Below are 18,120 nucleotides of genomic sequence, written 5' to 3' on the forward strand. Positions count from 1 at the left end.
TCGGTCCCTATTCATTGGGGTTTATCCCGGTGAACAAGAGGGTGGCCTCTCTCCGCATACGTGTGGGGGGACGCGTTCTGACTGTTGTTTGTGCTTATGTGCCAAACAGCAGTTCAGATTACCCACCCTTTCTGAAGACCTTGGGGGGTACTGGAGAGTGCCCCTCCTGTTGACTCCATTGTTCTTCTAGGGGATTTCACCGCTCACATGGGCATCGACAGTGACACCTGGGGAGGAGTGGTTGGGAGGAATGGCCCACCTGACCTGAACTCAAGTGGTGTTCTGTTGTTGGACTTCAATGCTGGTCATGGATTGTCCATAACAGACACCATGTTGAAGCATAAGGGTGTCCATATGTGCTTTTGGCACCAGGACACCCTAGGCTGTAGTTCAATGATCGAATTTGTTGTTTTTTCATCTGACCTGCAGCCGCATGTCTTGGACACTCAGGTGAAGAGAGGGCCGGAGCTCTCCACCCACCACTACCTGGTGGTGAGTTGGCTCCGACGGTGGGGGAGGACGCCGGTCAGACCTGGCCTGGGAGCATCTTGGGAACTGGGCCTCCCTACTGAAGCTGCTACCGCAGCAACCTGACCCAGGATAAGCAGAAGATAGACGTATAGATGAATAGTTGTTACTGAACTTGTGAGGCTCATACAAACTGCAGGTATTAGGTATTAGATATAGCTGAAATCTGCAATACAACCAATTCTCCTCGCTGTGGTCATTAGTCAAAGACATTAGGATATTATCTCTACATAGCTTTGAAAAAAACATGAAACTTCTCTGGGAATAATAAATATCGGCTGTATTAAGAGCTTTTTACTGTAATATATATATTTTTTATATAATTTGCTATATAAAGAAGATTTTCAGCTTGTTAATGAAACTTTAAAATAACACCTGAAAGATTAATCATTTTGGTTAACACCTTGGTGGTAAAAGTGATATGTTTTAGGTGTTTTAGCTATTCATAAAATGATTGATAAAAAAGTGAATGCTGCTATTTACATGTATAAACTTTTTGTGTTATTAGCATCCGGCACAAGTATGGACTTTATACTTATGGAATAAATCTTTGACATAAGTTGCCTTGGATAAGGCTCTGAAATTGATTCTTTTCTCTGAGATCACACAGATCAATATCAGACGCAGACCGATTCAAATGATATTGAATGTGCCGTCGTTGTAGAACAGCTTTGTAAAGGCATGTCAATTGTTTAGCTTAGGTGGAAAACTATAAATATAAACACTTTTTTGGTCTATAAACCTTCATTTGACAGATTTTTAAGTGTGGAGAGTTTGATTCTTGTTTTAAGTAAAGAAGATATGAAGGCTGTGCACTGTAAATAAGATTTTTACGTAAATGTTTATGTAGAGGGAAAGTTATTTTTTGACAGTCAAGCTATACTTTTGTGTTTCCAATATTGTTTAGCAGCAGCATGTGCAGGAGGAACAGGCAAGGATGAGAAAGCACTCAACTTGATATAAATACTGATTATACAATAAAAGACTCATTATATGGGTTGTGCAAATGTGGTCAAGTCTTTTCTTAAATTCCATAAGTGGATGCAGGTAAACAGCTATTTTATTCTAGTTACTGAAAATGAGGATTTAAAAAAAGGAAAAAAAAAGAAAAGTCACTCTAACCTGAAACTATAACGATGGTATGAAGAGGACTAGAGGTGAAAAATTAATGTGGAGCACATGAGCCGGATCTGTGCCGACACAGCAACGTTTCTGACTTTTAGAGCCAAAAGCGATTTCATCAATGAAAGTGTTTTTTTGTTTTTGTTTTTTTTGTGTACGTCGTTTACAAAGCAGCTAAAGATAAAAACAAAATTACAGTAAATTTATATTAGCAGATTAGTGTGTTCTTGGTAAATACATAATGAAATCCTTTAAACAGTTGCAACCTGACATTTTAAAGGCTTGATGATAACTGTTGGCTTATATAAAAACTGAGGATTGCATCCCTGTCCCAGGAAACACTGGTGTTAAATTATAGATTCCAGTTTCCCTACATAATTGGTTCCTGCAGGATGACTGGTGTTTCCTCATATAGTCCTGGTTGATGGACAGGTTTTAATTCATAGATATCAGTTCCTGCAGAAAGAGCTGGTGGGACACCACAAATATTTTATTACTACAGTAAACAACAGGCTCTTTTCATAACTTAATGAAGCCTAGGTGGCCTGATATAAAATAGTTCCATAGATATAAAAATTTGAGTGTATGATCATTTCAATAATCGATTAATCCGATGAATTGTTTCAGCCCTAGCCTGAGTTAAAGAAAAAAATGCTATTCCATATTTGTTTATATATATGACCCGGAAAATCAACTCCGCGGATCGATTTCTCTGTGATCAACTTGTCATCACTGAACTGCGTCATCTCTCTTCCTGCTCTCTGCACAGTTAGCTCGAGAGCATCCCAAAGCAACGGCTTTCTTTCCTCTTCTACAGCCATGGCGGATCCAAGGATACGAAATATTAAAATCAAAACAGGCGTCGTAAAGAGGTAAACGTTTATTTCACTTGAAACGGGTTTAGTTAGCTTTTATGGGGATCCCGAATGTGCATTTCAAATGCTAATGCTAGTAAGCTAACAGGCTAAGTCCGATAAAAACGTTCCATACATGGGACAGTGTTTGCCGCGTGCGCTTTTACTGTACTTCGATTGTTCGATGTTGGTTGGGCTGCTTGAACTATGTAGCTTACTTTGCAAGAAAATATCTTGTATTATTTTCTGTCGCTGTCGTGTAACGGTATTAAGACACATCTAGTCATTCGACTCTAGACAGTGACGGTTTTTTTTTTTTTTTTTTTTTTTACTGTAAGATATTATATTATGAAAAGATAACCTGAAGCCGCCAAAGTAAGCGGTGGGCTAACATGCTAGTACATAGCTAATGCCAGGTTGTGTACCCTGCAGTACTTTGCAGCAATTTCACTATGTATGTCTGCTCTGCTGAAAAACACGTTGCATTTAATAGTTGTCAATGTTTTCAATTGGCAACTATCTAAAACCTACAAAAATAATATGGCCAGAAAGAGCACTCCAAATATGTTATGATTGAAATCATTACTCAACATAAATACTCAATGTGTCAGCTGATGGTGTCAGAAATATAAATTGTTTGCTTATAAATAAAACGATAGATGTATTTATTTACATTGTATTGCGGCTATGAATTGAAATTTTAAACAAATGATTTGCTATGGAAGGAGTAACTTTATTTGTGAGACGCAACTACTTTTTTGTGTTTTAGAATAAAAAAAATTAAAATTAGATGTGGGAACGTGACTTGCTTTAAGGTTAATCAGAATCTGTACTATACTTTCATAGATTTCTTACCTTCTATAGTTTGGTGAAACCTATAATTTTGTTGCATCCACTGTTTGGAATCATTATTTATTTCACATAAAATGCACTTTAAAGCAAATCCATATTCAAGCAAGAAAAACATCCGTTTTTAAACAGGAATTATGTCTCTCTCTCAAATACAGAACATTCTGGAATAGTATTTTTTCTTTTACCTAGGATAGGGCTAAAACAGTTAATCGGATTAATCGATTATTGAAATAATCAACTAATTTAGTAATCGGTTAATCGTTAATTGGAGTGTAGAGACTCTAAAATATGCTTTTAGCTGACAAAGGAACCCCTTGCGAGCACTAATTATATCAAAATTGTAAAAGGATATATAAAAATTTTGGTGTTTAAGCTAAAAAAAAATGTTTTTGTCTGCCAGTATGATGTATCCAAAGCTCCTGAAGTGGGAAATTTTTTGTTTCACCTGGTTTAATTATGTAAATCGTAAAAAAAAAATCTCTAAGAAACCTTTGGCTGTCCGATTATTAATCCAAGAAATAATAGACACATTGATCGATTTGCAAAATAATCGTTAGTTGCAGCCCTAATTCAGGATATGTATTTGCAACATGTAAAACAAAATGTTTTTCTTGAAAAGTTTTTGTAGTATTCAAGATGCTACATTCTTAACTCACAGTTTCTGTGTCACTTAACGCCTTTTTGGAAAGAAAAAAAAACACCTGAAAAATGTATCTATAGGAAAAACTTGTGTTTAATACACACTTAAAATGTTATCCACAAGTTCATATACACAAAATTTAAAGAGAAATAAAAATGTATTGTGGCGTGTTTAAAAATCTACCTGTTAGTTTGCTGTAGACATTTTTGATAATAAAGTTTGTTTTGTGTGAAAATAGAAGATGAAGAATTGAAGATAAAAGCCTCCCTAAATGATTTAACGCCTCCGCTTTGCGCATCTTCCAACTCTTTCAAGTCACCTTTACGACTTCTGTGTATTTATGTTAATTCAGCTATCACCAGTTTTTTTTTGGTTATTTTTTCTTTATAAAATATTTTCATATCAATTAAAAAATACATCTTTTTTTCTTTGCTTCTACCTCTAATCTCTCTCAAACACCTACTGGTTGAACTTCAGCCTGTTCCCATAAGAATAAGGCATGTGCAAGAATAGAACACTGTTTTAGTTTACAAATCTTTCTTATACTGATATACCCTGTGACTTTTTTCTTATAACCAAATTTAAACCTTTTAGGAAAAAGACAAAAAAAAACATTGGTTTTATGAGAGGTTGGTTAAAAATATAGTAACACTTTTTTTGTGTATTTTCATTTGCTAAGGCAGACCTCCAATTCCCACCTGTTGATTGCATTTTGATTGTTTTAATAAAGTTGACAGTTTTAATGTTTATTAAGTTGTTCCTCCAGAAAAGTTTATGGAAATGAATGTAGAATGTCCTCTGGGTGATAATTTGAGTCAGAATCAGCTTTACAGGCCAGAATTGTACATACAAACAAATGACCTTACTTCTGTTCAGGTACTCGCACTATGAAGGCATTTCAGGACTTCCTTATAAGTACTAAAGAAAATAAAATGTTCTGTGAGCTGAGTGGTTGACTACTATGGCTGTATGGTTTTCATTGCGTTCATCAGAAAGTATGCTTTTTCCTGCATTTTGAGGTGGAATGAAGCTAATTTTTGTCTTTGCTACAACACTATTTTTGTCCTGATTATGGTAAATATGTGTGCTTGACTAGAGGTGGAAAATTAATAAGGAAGACATGAGATAACTTTCAGGTACAATATGTTTCATAGATTAATTGAAATAAACAGAAAGTGTAATGCTACGTTCACACCGCGATTTGAGCCGCAAAAAAGCACCTGCTGCTTCATTTAAGGTCAAACTCCCCTTAAGAACATCTTTGAAGCTCCAGTAAAATGTCTACAAATGCGTCCAAAGCTCTTGCTGCTCCTGTGTTCAATGCCAGTGAGCGGCTTTGCTATATTAGCCGTGTTACGTGGGCAAAAAGTAGTTTTTAATATATTTTTAAGTGAGAAAGCCCACCTCAAAACATTGTCTGTGCAGTCAGTTCATCAAGATTATGATCCTGGCTTAAAATTTTATGCCACGGTTGCAGGTGTGCACTCCCACCTACCGGCAGTACACTGTCACTGGGAATCCCCAGCAGCAGCTTCCTCAGGCTCAGTCATTTCTTGGCATTTTCCCCTACTGTTTGTGGCGACTGGAAGGGAATGTTAGCATTTTTCAGAAATGAGGTACAAACTGCAAGCACCAGGGTAATAAAAGCAAACATATTTTGCTAGCAGATTTGGACATTTTAAATTAATTTAGGCATTAATAAACAGTTTCAGTGGAATGATCATAGCGCTCTGCATGAGCAGTGCTTTCTGTCTCTTTATAGTATCTTATATCAATCAATCAGCTGCTCTGACTGATTGATGTGGCCCGTCCAGCAACAAAAGTTACATTTTTCCAACTCCAGCATCTGCTGCTTGTGAAATTTTAAACATTTAAGCCAAGTTTCCAGGGGAGAAAATAGTGTAAAAATTGTCTTTTTTTTTTTTTTTTTGTAAAGCCCATGCTTTGCTAGCTAAAAGCCTGTCAGAGGGACAGCGTTGGGGAATAAGCTGTATCTTTTGCAGATGCTATTTTCCAAAACCATTCTGTAGTGCCGACCTGAAAGGAAAAGTCTTAGTAATCCGTGTCCAGGATGTGTGGGGTCTGCAGAAACTATGGCTGCTTCTTTGCTGACAGGGTCTAAACCTGTACAGATCCTGAATATTCTTCTATGGTTGTTGTAGTTTTGGACCTATACTGTTTTGTGAATAACCCAAAGCCCACTATAATGACGTGCACAGGACGGATTGAATAATAATGTTGTTAAAATCCTGAATGCTGTCATTGGGAACAAGGAAGCATTGCAGTTACACTGAATAGATTCAGTCCCTTCCGACTGTATCATGCTATGTACGGTAAACTATTTTCCACATCAGGCGGGAGATGTTGCATCTCGATCCCTCTCATTTCCGAGACATGAATGTTTAATCAAACTCATAGTTTTAAAATCACAGAGTTGTTCTCTCTTATAAGTTCATGTTACCCCCCTCAGTCTATTTTCCTCCTTCCTTCCTCAGTCCCTCCACCTTTTCATACATTCAGGCTTTGGCTAAGCCTGCCTTGCTCTTTTAGCCGGGTCTATTTCCTGCAGCTTTCTCACATTCCACTCAGTGCTTCTCTGCCCTAGCGAGGCGGATGCCCTTAATAAAATGACAACAGTAATTTGCCTTTGTCATTCCGGTCGCAGCACAGACTACATCGTGGCTCAAAAATACAGTGCTAGAGAAGGCGGCCGAATGTGTGTGTCGGTCGGCTTTAATTCCCTTTTTTTTTTTTTTTCTATTTTCCAGAGAGCTGCCTTTTCCATTAAGTTAGAGGTGGCAGGTCTATTTAAAACCAGCCACGACCCCACCCCTCATTCACACAGCGCTCCAAGTCTGGAAGAAATAAGAAATTAACATCCGGACTGGAAGGTGGAGGAATGGACATTTTGTTATTAGACTGTCCTTCAGTTTTATTTAAATCATTCCAGCCTCCCTTCCTCCATCTTTTCCTCCTCTACGTGCCACCTTCTTCTTTCCAAACAGACGACATCACTCACTGCGCGTCAGACACGAGAGTGGAAGACGGGAGGCGGCGTTGCATATGGTGCCTGTTTAAAAGCTTCTTGATGGAACCGTATTACGATAAGGGGTAATTGATGTAAAATATGCTGTTGGCTTCCTTGGTTAGGCGAGGAGCAAGCGCAACACAGAGGCAAGGCTCTTCTGTAATGTGACGGACTAATGAAGGATTACTCACTTACACACAGCTGATTTTATGAAAAATGAAATTTGTGTTGTCATTCCGACGAGCAGCCGCAGCCGGAAAAAGACAATTAGATGGAAATCATTACTAATAGTGATATTTTCAAACTCTATTATGCCAATCAGGCCTTGAATCTGTGTAATAGATTTAGTTCCATTTGCCCTGTAATTGATAAATAATCAAAATTTATCAATGTACTCAAGCCCATTTTTACTCTGAATCAATGAAAGAAGGCCCATTTACCACCTGACTTGGTCCAAATTAGGGATTGAATTGATGATCAATTAATCACTAAAAAGGAGTAGTACTGTGTAGGAGTGTGAGGAGGAGAGATGGTAAAGGTGGATTAAAGGGCCAGCTAATAATATTAAGGTGTGAGCTGATGGTTACAGTAGTTACTAAGGACAGCAAACGGTTTTCTGTTTGCTTAATAGCTGCTAATGCTTAAGAAATAACTGGATATTAGGGATAATAGATCAGTTACCAATTTAAACTACAAATATTTGCCTTGAAATTTTTATTTTGAATGATTAATGAACAAGTAAAGACACATTTGTATGAATCAACTTATCATAAACTGCTGCATCTAAATGCACCACATTGTATTTTGCATTCCCCGCCTTCTCATTGATTTAATCGTATAATTAAGATCTGTTTCTAATATTGTAAAGCTCTGTTATCTCATTATCCCTAAAATTGCGTCTTTTTTTTTTCTCATGGTTTTAGAAGAATGTTTTTCATTGTTCAAACTTTAAGAAGAGAGCAGATGGCAGTCAAAGTCATTTGAAAGTTTAAGTTATCTTAAACTCTTAAGAATAAATAAATCTTCTATAAGGACTGTTGGTTAAATGTTTGCTTTTGTTTCGCAAACCTGAAATTTGAGGCACAGTAATTAAAAAAAAAAAATGTAGCTGCTAGACAATATAGAAGACAATACAGTGAAATAAAACAAATAGAGCTGTAGCCTTTGTATGGTGGTATAACTGCTCTAATTTAGTCTGGACTTGTTAAAGGGTCATGGACGTGTTATGTCAATATTATGTCACATTTTAGTTCTGGCTTTTTTTTTTTGTTTTTCATGCAAATTCAATCATTTCTTGATTTCCTTTAGGTGCATAGAAAATAATAAACTGGATGAAATAAGAATAAATGGAACCTATATTTGAGGAATTTAAAAAAGTCAGATTAGTTTTGAACACTAACAGAAGAACAGTTGCTAGGCGTTTGACCAGTTCACATACAATAATGAAATAAAAAAAATAAATTTGAAAAGTAATGTTAAAAATATTGATTTTTTATGAAGATTTTTTTTCCTGAGTTTAAAGGGTGAGGGGTTTATGTTTTGACAGCGCTTCTCATGTAGAAGTGCTAAATGTTTTAAAAACAGTTTCAACGAGCGATGCGTACACTCATTAAAAGTCAGTATGTCGGCTAAAATTTCAAACTTGATATAAATATCTTGAAAAATACTTATTACTTGATACTAAAAGTGGCCATATATCATTATTGTCAAACATTTCTACTCATGATAGAAATTTTGATTACGTTTACTGATAATCACACTTTTATGTAACTGGAGTCTGGGGGAAAAAAAGACAATTAAATTGATTTAAATATCTCTCTCCCAATTATCATGCTTTCTCACAGGTGCTAGTTAAGTAAATGTGCAAAAATAAGTAACCCAGAAATCTAAAATTAACAACAGCCAGAATAACCTCGGTCTTTGGTATCGATACAATGCCGGATTTGTATTGTATACCACTACAGGTTTTGAGTAGAGATACTTTGACGCCCCTTGTATCGCCTCAATTTCAGTGAAATTTTGACAACTTTCAGCATTTCTGGTGAAATGTGCTGGACAGGCGGCTGGAAGTAGGAGCACAGATGCCAGCTCCAACCATCTTCCTGTTTTCGACATATTTGTTTATAACAGAGTTTATAGAGTTTTATAATGCAAGGACGATATAAATACATGGTTTTTATTATCATGTTGACTATTTCATTGTATGTATATTAATATAGCTATACTTAGAAATGAGCATTTCTTCCTCAAAACACTTCTGTACCACCTTGCCAAAGTAGAGCTCTTCCTTGTACTAATTTATGAGCGCTAGTGGTGTGCTGCGGCAAATCACTGCTTATACAGAACAAGCTTTATTGTAAACAGTGGTTACAGTTAGGGATGTTCAATAACAAAAAAATCTATTAATCGCATGAAAATTTAAAACGAGACCTTTAACCTTTCTTTATCAGTTTTATTATTTTGTTGTCTCTTTCTTTCTAAAGAAAACCTCTTTAGAAAGCTCTCGGTCTGCGTACCAGCTGCTACTTTCAAATTTGTCGCTATGCTCTTAAAAAGTCGTGGTGAGAACCCTGTTGCTGGAATATCTTTATATTTTTAAGATAAGTGGAAAAATAAGAGATTTATCCTGATCTGTTTTTCCTTCTCATAAAGTAATTATAAAAAGGCTCCCTTTGAAATCAAAGCTTTGTTGAAAAAAAATGTGCCTCTGGGACAAAAACTTGTTCTAGTTCCAATGCCTTATTCTGGAGGCAGGTGGGGAAACATGTTTTGTCCATGTGATCAGAAACACTGATAAGTGTAAGGTTTGCCAGCACATATTTTGGCAGCAGTGAGGAAGAATGACCTGTTTGGAGTTTTGTTGCTGTGGTGTGTATCTTTACATCCTGTGGGAGATGATCTCGCAGTGTCCCCTCGGTCAGTGGAAGTGCATGAAGATTGATGGCCAAGTCTGTAAAAAGTGACCAACACAGCCTGCCTTTCATGGTTCAGCCCATATTGTGTCTCCAGTGTTGGATGTTTACCCCCTTTTTCCCCCCTCTTGTCCATTTCAGGCTGGCCAAAGAGGAGATTTCATACATAAATGAAGCAAAGCAGCAAGAAGAGAAAGTTGAGCGCGCGAAAGCTGAGGGAGGGGATGAATACGTCATCAAGAAACAGGTATTTAATGCTTACTTGATTCGCTTTAACTCCTAAATCCCTCAACACTATATGGAGGAGGGATAAGCGGATAATACAAAAATGAAGGAAGCTTGTTATACGAATTTTGTTGCCCTTTGAAATAAGGTCACCTGCTAAAGGAGATGATTGAAATAAATACTAAGATAAAAACAAAAAGATTACTTGCATTTTGTAAGAATAAAAAGCTGGAGATTAGATTTTTAAGCCATATCGCCCGGCCCTACATAATGGCTTGCTATATTTGACAAAGTGGGCGTTTGTTTTTAGGGCAGGCGCACCCGAGTTCAGGTAGGTGCTTCCTGGAGGAGGCAGGTGATCTTTACCCTGTTTTGCAGCTTTCCCAGGTCAGGGAGGGGCTGCTGCTCAGAGAGCAAAGCCTATGAGGGCTACACAGACATGCATGATTCCAGCTAATTAACACTTAGTAGGGGATTTCAATTAAGGAATAGCATAGCAGCCCAAAAGAAGTGGATTTTGTATTAAATAGATCCTTCAAAGGTGTACTTTTACTGTTTTATTACTTTGTCTTAATCTTCTACTTTTATTGTGTTTTTTTTAAACGTATATAAAGTTCATTTTAGGGCTGCAACTACAAATCATTGTGCTAATTGGTGTATATTATTATATTTTTTTCTGATTAATAATTTAATATCTATGAGAACTTTTATTTTTTATAACTGAATTTGAACGAGATGAAGTTAAAGCTTTGCAGATTGTTCTGGATAGAGCATATTACCAGACAAAGGTTTTTTCATCTTAAATTAAAAAATATTTATATATATTTTTTTTTTTACAACTCTTATCTCTTAACACATATGTTAGAGTCGCTGTGCTTCAGTTATCAATTAATCCGTTACTAAATTAGTTGACAGATATTTCAACAATCAATGAATTACAATGGATCCAATGAATTGTTTCAGCCCTACTGTAACATGTATAGTTTTGGCTTAATTGTTGCTCTGTGTTGGCTGTTCTTTCAGCAATGGGCGTATTTTAGTCTGTAAACCCTATTATTTATTGATTAATTGCAGTTAACCTCTTTAATTATAGCATCCCTAGTTATTTTTTCATACCTGTGTAGTGTGGGATCCACAGTATTTTAGAAATAAAACCTCTGCTCTATCAGAGATTGTGTTTGTTTGTTGATTCATGAAGCAGCTGAGCCTGAGCGCCAGCCTTAGTCGGTGTTAAATGAGTAGATTGGAAGGCCAGGTGGATTATTGAAGATGAGAGGTTTCTGAGACAGGATAGCATAGAGGTTTATATTTTAATGGAATCAATACGCTTTAAGTGTCATCTTTATCCCGTCCTGATGGGATCATTCCACTGCACCAGGAGGGCACCGTGACTTTCCTCCTGTTTCAGCATTTCTCTCTCGCTCACCTTGTCACATCTTAGAAGACAAACAGCGACTTGTCATCTACAGCGTGTCAGTGGAATGCTGCGACTCAGCCCCCCAAGGCTGTGCAGTGTCCATGCGAGACACTGTGTCCATGTTTTGACTTTGCAGCGCCGCAACGGGATAGGTGAGGAAGCATCTGTCAAGAAGGAGTGTGTCTGACGACGTTAGCCGACTCTTTTCTGCTCTTTGGGGTGCCCTTCTAGGGGAATTTCACATTAACGGTGGCTTTAAAGTTCCCCACCTGACTGTGTGGTAGTTTCACTACAGTCGCAGTAATACCTCTTTATGCCTGATCACTGTGCCCTCGCCCCAAGGTTTCTTCATTCATCCACGTGTGCAGGCAGATCTAGGTGGTCCCCCGCTGCACAGCTCTCAGTCCGATCAATAACTCAATAACAATGTTTCTTTTTTTTTTAAAGCAGCGCTGCGTTTGCGGAGACGTTAACCACAGAAGAGCATGTGTGGGATAACCTCTGTGTCATAAAATCCAGCAAAGTCAATCTGCTTGTACCTAACCTAATGTTCTAAACATGGGAGGAAAAAAATTACCATTCAGATTTAGAAAGTACTTGTAATGAAATGTTGACGGTAGAAGCAGAACTGAGGGGCTTTCTGATTAACAAAGATGGAACTGACGCTGATGTGATCTCTGTGAGCACAGATTGAGGTTCTGCAGGAGTCCAGAATGATGATCCCAGACTGTCGCCGCCGTCTGGCCATAGCCCACGCAGACCTGCTGCAGCTATTAGTAAGTATATAAATACTCGGATTTTCATTTTAATGGAAACCATCTAAACTATTAGGGTTCTAGAAACTATATATATATATATATATATATATATAAAATGTTACAGGATCTGTTTATAATTCAGCTCAGTTAAACACATATTTAATCGGAAACCATATATTGACCAAAAGACCCGACCATTTCAATTCAAACCCCCTTTTTCTCCCAAGCTATAGAATAATTACAGATATGACCATAGTTATACAAGTGTTTCTTGTTTTTAATCCATTATTTAGTTAATTTAAGTATCAGATTGGTTAAAAGTTTAAACTATTTAGCTGATTAAAAAACCTCACATTTACAACTTCTTTTGGAGACTATTTCTTTAAAAGCGTGAGTATTAATTATAGCACAATTTATTTAACTGAATATGGTAAAAAAGACAAAACTATATAGCAACTACGCATACTATATCACTTTTAGGAGTTTAACTTTTGCTGTAAACAGAATTTTAAGTGCCATTTCTAAAACTGACAGAATTCTGACAGTAGAGTTCAGCATGAATAATTGCCTGTCAGAGCTTAATATTTGCTATTCAATTGCAGCATTTAGTATATTAAAACATACAAACCACTGAGGCTACTTTATTTTCCTTAAGCCAGTTATTATGATAAACAATCCGTGTTACAGCCCACTTTACCTGGAAGTTGCTTCTGTTTTCAGATGTGGACTTAAAGCTCTGAAGCTCGTTTTCTGGTCTGATGAGGGCTGGTTGCAACTGTAGACATTAGCATTGTGAACGTCTGTGCTGCTGCAACATGAGGTCCGTTTTATTCCTTCCAGGTCGAGACTCTAATGTACACAACCCCTAACCACTAGATCCCTCAATCACTATATAGAGTGGGGAGTATATAGTGGACTTCATTGTGAACTCGTTTAACTTATATTTCGAACAGAGGTTCACTACTTTTCGCTCCCTGTTGGTCACTTAACTCCGCCTCCGCCACGCAGTGCCTGTGCCATGGTAGGTAACAGATCTGCTCAGGTGGTCAGATCTGCTCGGGGCCCTGCCCCTTCTTATGATGTCAACATATTTCAACTCCACTCGGACAAACTGTTTTGCACAGGTTTCTTAAGGTCCAAATCTCGTTTCGAGTCTCAACACCTATATTTACTATTATTTTACATTTCATTGGCGATCTAAAGTAGCTGAAAGTAGAAAACCATCATTGTCCGTCTTGAAGGAAAGTACTGCCTTCTAAGACTGAGCTCTGCCATTTAGCAAGGTGACACAAAAGTCTCAGTTTGTTTTTATTCTTTTATTAAGATCTTAGGGCAGTTGAGGACAAAGGGGACATCTTAATAACGACTTTTGTAGAGATTTTAGGCGAATAAAACAGTTATTCTGCTTGTAGAAAACTTAACAGTTGTTGACACGAAGTTTAAAGTAGTGTAGCTTATAGCTTAGATCTGGTACCTACACCATCTTTATTAGTCGCTGTGACGGCAAATCCCATAATGCTTTGCGAGGAGAGCTCTGCTCCAGGACATATCTGCTCATCTAGTGACCATGAATGATCACTACTTTTCAAGAGGCATTGTGGGAAATTTCAAGTCCACTACTTTTTGTATCCACTAGACGTTCAGACACTCATTTAAAATGGCGCACCCACTACATCGTGCCCTATATAGTGATTAGGACAGACTTTCGGACACAACCAAAGTCAAGAACGTGACGTAGCACACCTGAGTGTGACATCTATAAATAACAGGTAGGGAGCTAAGTCTGGTCTCCTGGGTTCCTCTCTTTGAGAAGTTCCAAGTGACTGGTGTGACTGGAAGTCATTCAGAGAACCATAGTTAAGTGTAACTTCAATTGCACTAAGATGGCTTTTTTTTTTTCATTTAAAAGAACAGCAGCCATCAATACATTCCAGCACAGTCTGAATAAAAAGGAGCAGAGAGAAGAACAAATATTTGTTTTCTTCCCCCTTTTTGCAAAACAATAATAACTGATAATTTAACTGAAATGCAATACATTTTAAGGTTAAATATCCCCAGTGAAACACTTGTGATCCTATTTGGACATCAGATTTACAGGTGTACAGGAAACCGTGAATACAAAGGACTTCAGTACAGTGGAATCCGCTTTTAGTGGTCACGGATATAGTAATCAACCGCTTATATTGATCAAAAGGCTTGGGACAGAATAATTTCTATACAAATGCTGTTTAAATAATTTGTTTAGTAATCAAGATACCAGCTTATAGTGTTCATTTTTGGCCATTTTCTGAATGTAAACATGCGCGAAAATAATTGTAAAATTACGTGTTCATCGCCGAGATAGAAGAGCGCTTTGGTGCAGGTACAGTGCTGCATGCAGTGAGGAGGAGGATGATGAAGAGGAGACTGTTGTCCCTTCCAGAGCTGAGATGAGGAATGCATTTTGCATATTAAAGACTGCTCTCCTGCATGTTGGTTTCAAAAACTTTCACCTTTTACATCGTTTTAAAAAAGAAGTGAACTTGGTGTTGGACAACACTCTGATCCAGGGAACCATGGATAAATATGTTAAGTGTTTTCTTAATGCGGCGTAGCAGATCCGCAACACAAAACAGACGTAGGCTAGCTTTAATTTACAGTAGTCTATGCAGTTATCTTCTGTTTTTGTTCTATGAAACTGTTTGTTTCTAACTTTATTTTCAGACATGTTAAAAAAAATGCACAGGCGGCACAGCAGAGCCAATGCACAGAATAAGCTGCATAGGCCTACTGTAGGCTATCAGAGTTATCCGCTGCTCAGTACTGTGCTGGGATTAAGCATTCGTTTCAAACTTTATTTCGAGACTTGTTAAAAAAATGCACACACACAGCACATAAGTTACGTAGGCTACCAGAGTTATGTCTGCACACAGCACAGTATACTGTAATTAAACTTGCATGGTACTGTAATAACATTCTGTAAATGCAGAAGCTATCCGTGTCATTTCATTTAAATAGTTGAAAAGCCACACAAATGGCATTTAGATGATATTCTGCAAAAAAAAGTGAAATAACGGTAAAAACGGTTTTAGTATTCAACCGAATATAGTGTTCAAATTGGCTCTGGACCAATGTGATCACTATAAGCAGATTCCACCGATTTGTTTAAAGCAATTTGTTGCTGAGATGTTTTTAACTTGTTTAGAGCCACATTATTAATTTAAATTGTTAAATTATCAATCCTTATAAACATATACTTCAGCAATATAAGGTACTCAAAAGGGCTGTTTATATATATATATATATATAAAAACTTGATTTTAGCATTTCATTTAACAAAAATGCATAACTCGGGTAATTTGACTTCCTTCCCATTTAGTTTGCAGTTTTTGCTCCTTTTCCACCACGTCCACTTGGCCTGGAAACCAACTGTTTTTATTATTGATTTTCCCCTTATTTTAGATTTTTACCTACTTCTGAGCTGGACAAAAAATACCGGGACTGAAAATGTTTTCCTCATTGTAACAACAAGCTTCAATTTATTTTATGTGAATTTATTGTGGCTGTTTTTTTTTTTAATGGAATTTAAAATAACAATATTGCCAAACAGGTCCCCTACAATACCAGTTTAAAATCATGAGTCAGTCCCTCAGACCAGGACTTTAACTAGGCCATTCTAATACATAGTTACGTTCTGATCTAAGCTGCTCTGGATATATGTTGATGATTGCTGCATTGCCGGAACAACAGTGTCGTCTTTAGCACGTTTACTTTCAATCGTTCATTCATTAACACAAGATAGTTCTTCTGAAATGCAACAAACTTTCTCTTAGTAAATTTCAGTTATTGTTTTGATGCCTCGAATGAAGTGAACTTTTTAATATAAACAGAAAACCTTACTCTGAGTTAATTAGCTTCCGTGTGGTTCTATCTATAAAAGCATGCCTAAACCCTGGGGATTTAAGTTGATATGGCGAGAAGAAAACATAAGCATGCGTGGCTCCAGGTCATCTCAATTAATGCAGAGCAGCAGCCGGCCAGCTGGAGGTGTGAGTCACCATGAGGAGAGCGCCAAACGGTAGGCGACGGGAGCGAACCTGAACTAGAGAGATGTGTCCCCTCTCCTTTAGCTCTTCCTCCCTGAGACGGACATGCACATGCTCATCACAGTTCATTAGCAGCGCTGTCACCACGGTGACCACCACAGGAACTCACATGTACTTCAATAAAGGACAGCTTTACAGTCATGATATCCCTCATAGCGACTGCTTTACCACCAAATATAGGTTCCAGTAACTACTTTCTTAATGGAGGTGACAAACTGCACAGTATAGATTTTTTTTTTTTAAAGCTATGAACAATGCGTTGGATTGCAGTAAAAACAAACCTGTGTGCTTGTGTTTGTGTCTGCCCAGGAAACAGAAGAGGATCTGGCCGAATCAGAGGAGTACAAAGAAGCTAGAAACGTATTGGACTCAGTGAAGCTTGAAGGATAATTTCTGTCGGCTTTCTGCCCTCACTACTGGATCCGCCAGCTTAAATGTCCATTCCGTTCTTCAGGCCTCCCTCAGAACCACAGAGACCAACAGAATCAAAGTGTAATCATTTCTGCTATTTACCTGTAACGTGCCATCATGTTTCCCTGCGCACACATCCTATAAGTATACAGTAAAATTTGGGGCTTATTAATGCAAGTAAACAAGGTTTCTAAGCTTTCTCTGGATAAAATCCACTCTATTGGTCCATTTACTTTTTTGAAGGACACTTGGTTTGAACCATTGTTGAATTCTCATAAATGTTTGATTTTTGCCTTCCATTGGCTCATATTTTTAGGGTTCTGACTTTAATCAGCCTTATTGTTTCTCAGTAGGTAAGAGATGAGGTTAGAAAATATTCTTTTTAACGAATAAAGTTCCAGATATGCACTATAAAACAACAATGTTGATTTTCATTTCCTTTTGAATGTTAACTCTAGATCACTGAAGAATTGGATGGTTTAATTGCATGCATACACCTGTTGGTGTTCCTGTTAACTCCACTGAACTGGATTTTTGTCTTGATGCTACCAATAAAGACAAAAGCTCATTGGGAAACCCTGCCTCTTATGATAAATGTTGCTTTGTATCTGAATGACAAAACAAGCAGGTCTCATACCCCTCCTGCGCTTCCATTTATTATTCAAATGGCCTAAAATAACGACACCTTACATTAACGTTGAGTGAGTCCTTCCTAAATAGTCATACTAATAAACGGACTCAATTGCCAGACAAATTAAGGTTACATTTGACTTGATCCTTATTTTGCAGATTTCGATAATTATCGGGATCACCCCAAAGTCTCATTACCGCCCTAATGAGGCGCTGCTACTCCGTGACATCCACCCCGCTCCGTCTCGTTAAGGAAATCGCTCTTCAATGCTGATTATTTTATTTGGAGGTATAATTATATTTCTTTCGGATAAATCACAGCCTAATCGAGTCCGTGCAGGAGGGCACTGGCACTAATTGGAGTATGAGATGCAGCGGCGGGGCGCTCCACCTGCGGCTGGTGTGACCAGGAGGACCTCAGGCAGGCTGAGCGCAGCTTGGAAACACGTGGCTCAGGGGCTCTTCTGTGGGAGGGGGGAGAAAGAAAGAAAGAAATGGAAGAACTCAATCTAAGATCCCGCTTTCAGATTTATTGAAGGAGGACCACAAATTACAGCTCAAAGGAAAACTTTTGATCCATTTACTTTAACAGTGACGTGTTAGACGAGTAAAGTGTGCAATGGGTGGTAAAAATGTAGTTTAAAGCCTTAAACCAATT

The 18,120-nt window shown here is 37.6% G+C and overlaps 1 protein-coding gene across 1 annotated transcript; it reads left to right on the forward strand.

Moving 5' to 3' along the window:
* Positions 1-2,378: 2,378 nt before the first annotated feature.
* On the forward strand, positions 2,379-17,413 carry tbca (tubulin folding cofactor A). Its single transcript, XM_015389036.1, has 4 exons — positions 2,379-2,522; positions 10,078-10,183; positions 12,268-12,354; positions 16,731-17,413. Exons 1-4 carry the CDS (start codon positions 2,470-2,472, stop codon positions 16,809-16,811), a joined length of 327 nt encoding a protein of 108 aa, XP_015244522.1. The 5' UTR covers positions 2,379-2,469; the 3' UTR covers positions 16,812-17,413.
* Positions 17,414-18,120: the final 707 nt, after the last annotated feature.

The sequence above is a fragment of the Cyprinodon variegatus genome, unplaced genomic scaffold, assembly GCF_000732505.1.
Source record: "Cyprinodon variegatus isolate N-32 unplaced genomic scaffold, C_variegatus-1.0 Scaffold446, whole genome shotgun sequence".
In the NCBI taxonomy this organism is placed as follows: domain Eukaryota; kingdom Metazoa; phylum Chordata; class Actinopteri; order Cyprinodontiformes; family Cyprinodontidae; genus Cyprinodon; species Cyprinodon variegatus.

Coding starts and splice junctions, on each gene's coding strand:
- tbca (XM_015389036.1), top strand. CDS start 2,470: ATGGCGGATCCAAGGATACGAAATATTAAAATCAAAACAGGCGTCGTA. Junction 2,523..10,077: donor AAAACAGGCGTCGTAAAGAG/GTAAACGTTTAT, acceptor TGTCCATTTCAG/GCTGGCCAAAGAGGAGATTT. Junction 12,355..16,730: donor CAGACCTGCTGCAGCTATTA/GTAAGTATATAA, acceptor GTGTCTGCCCAG/GAAACAGAAGAGGATCTGGC.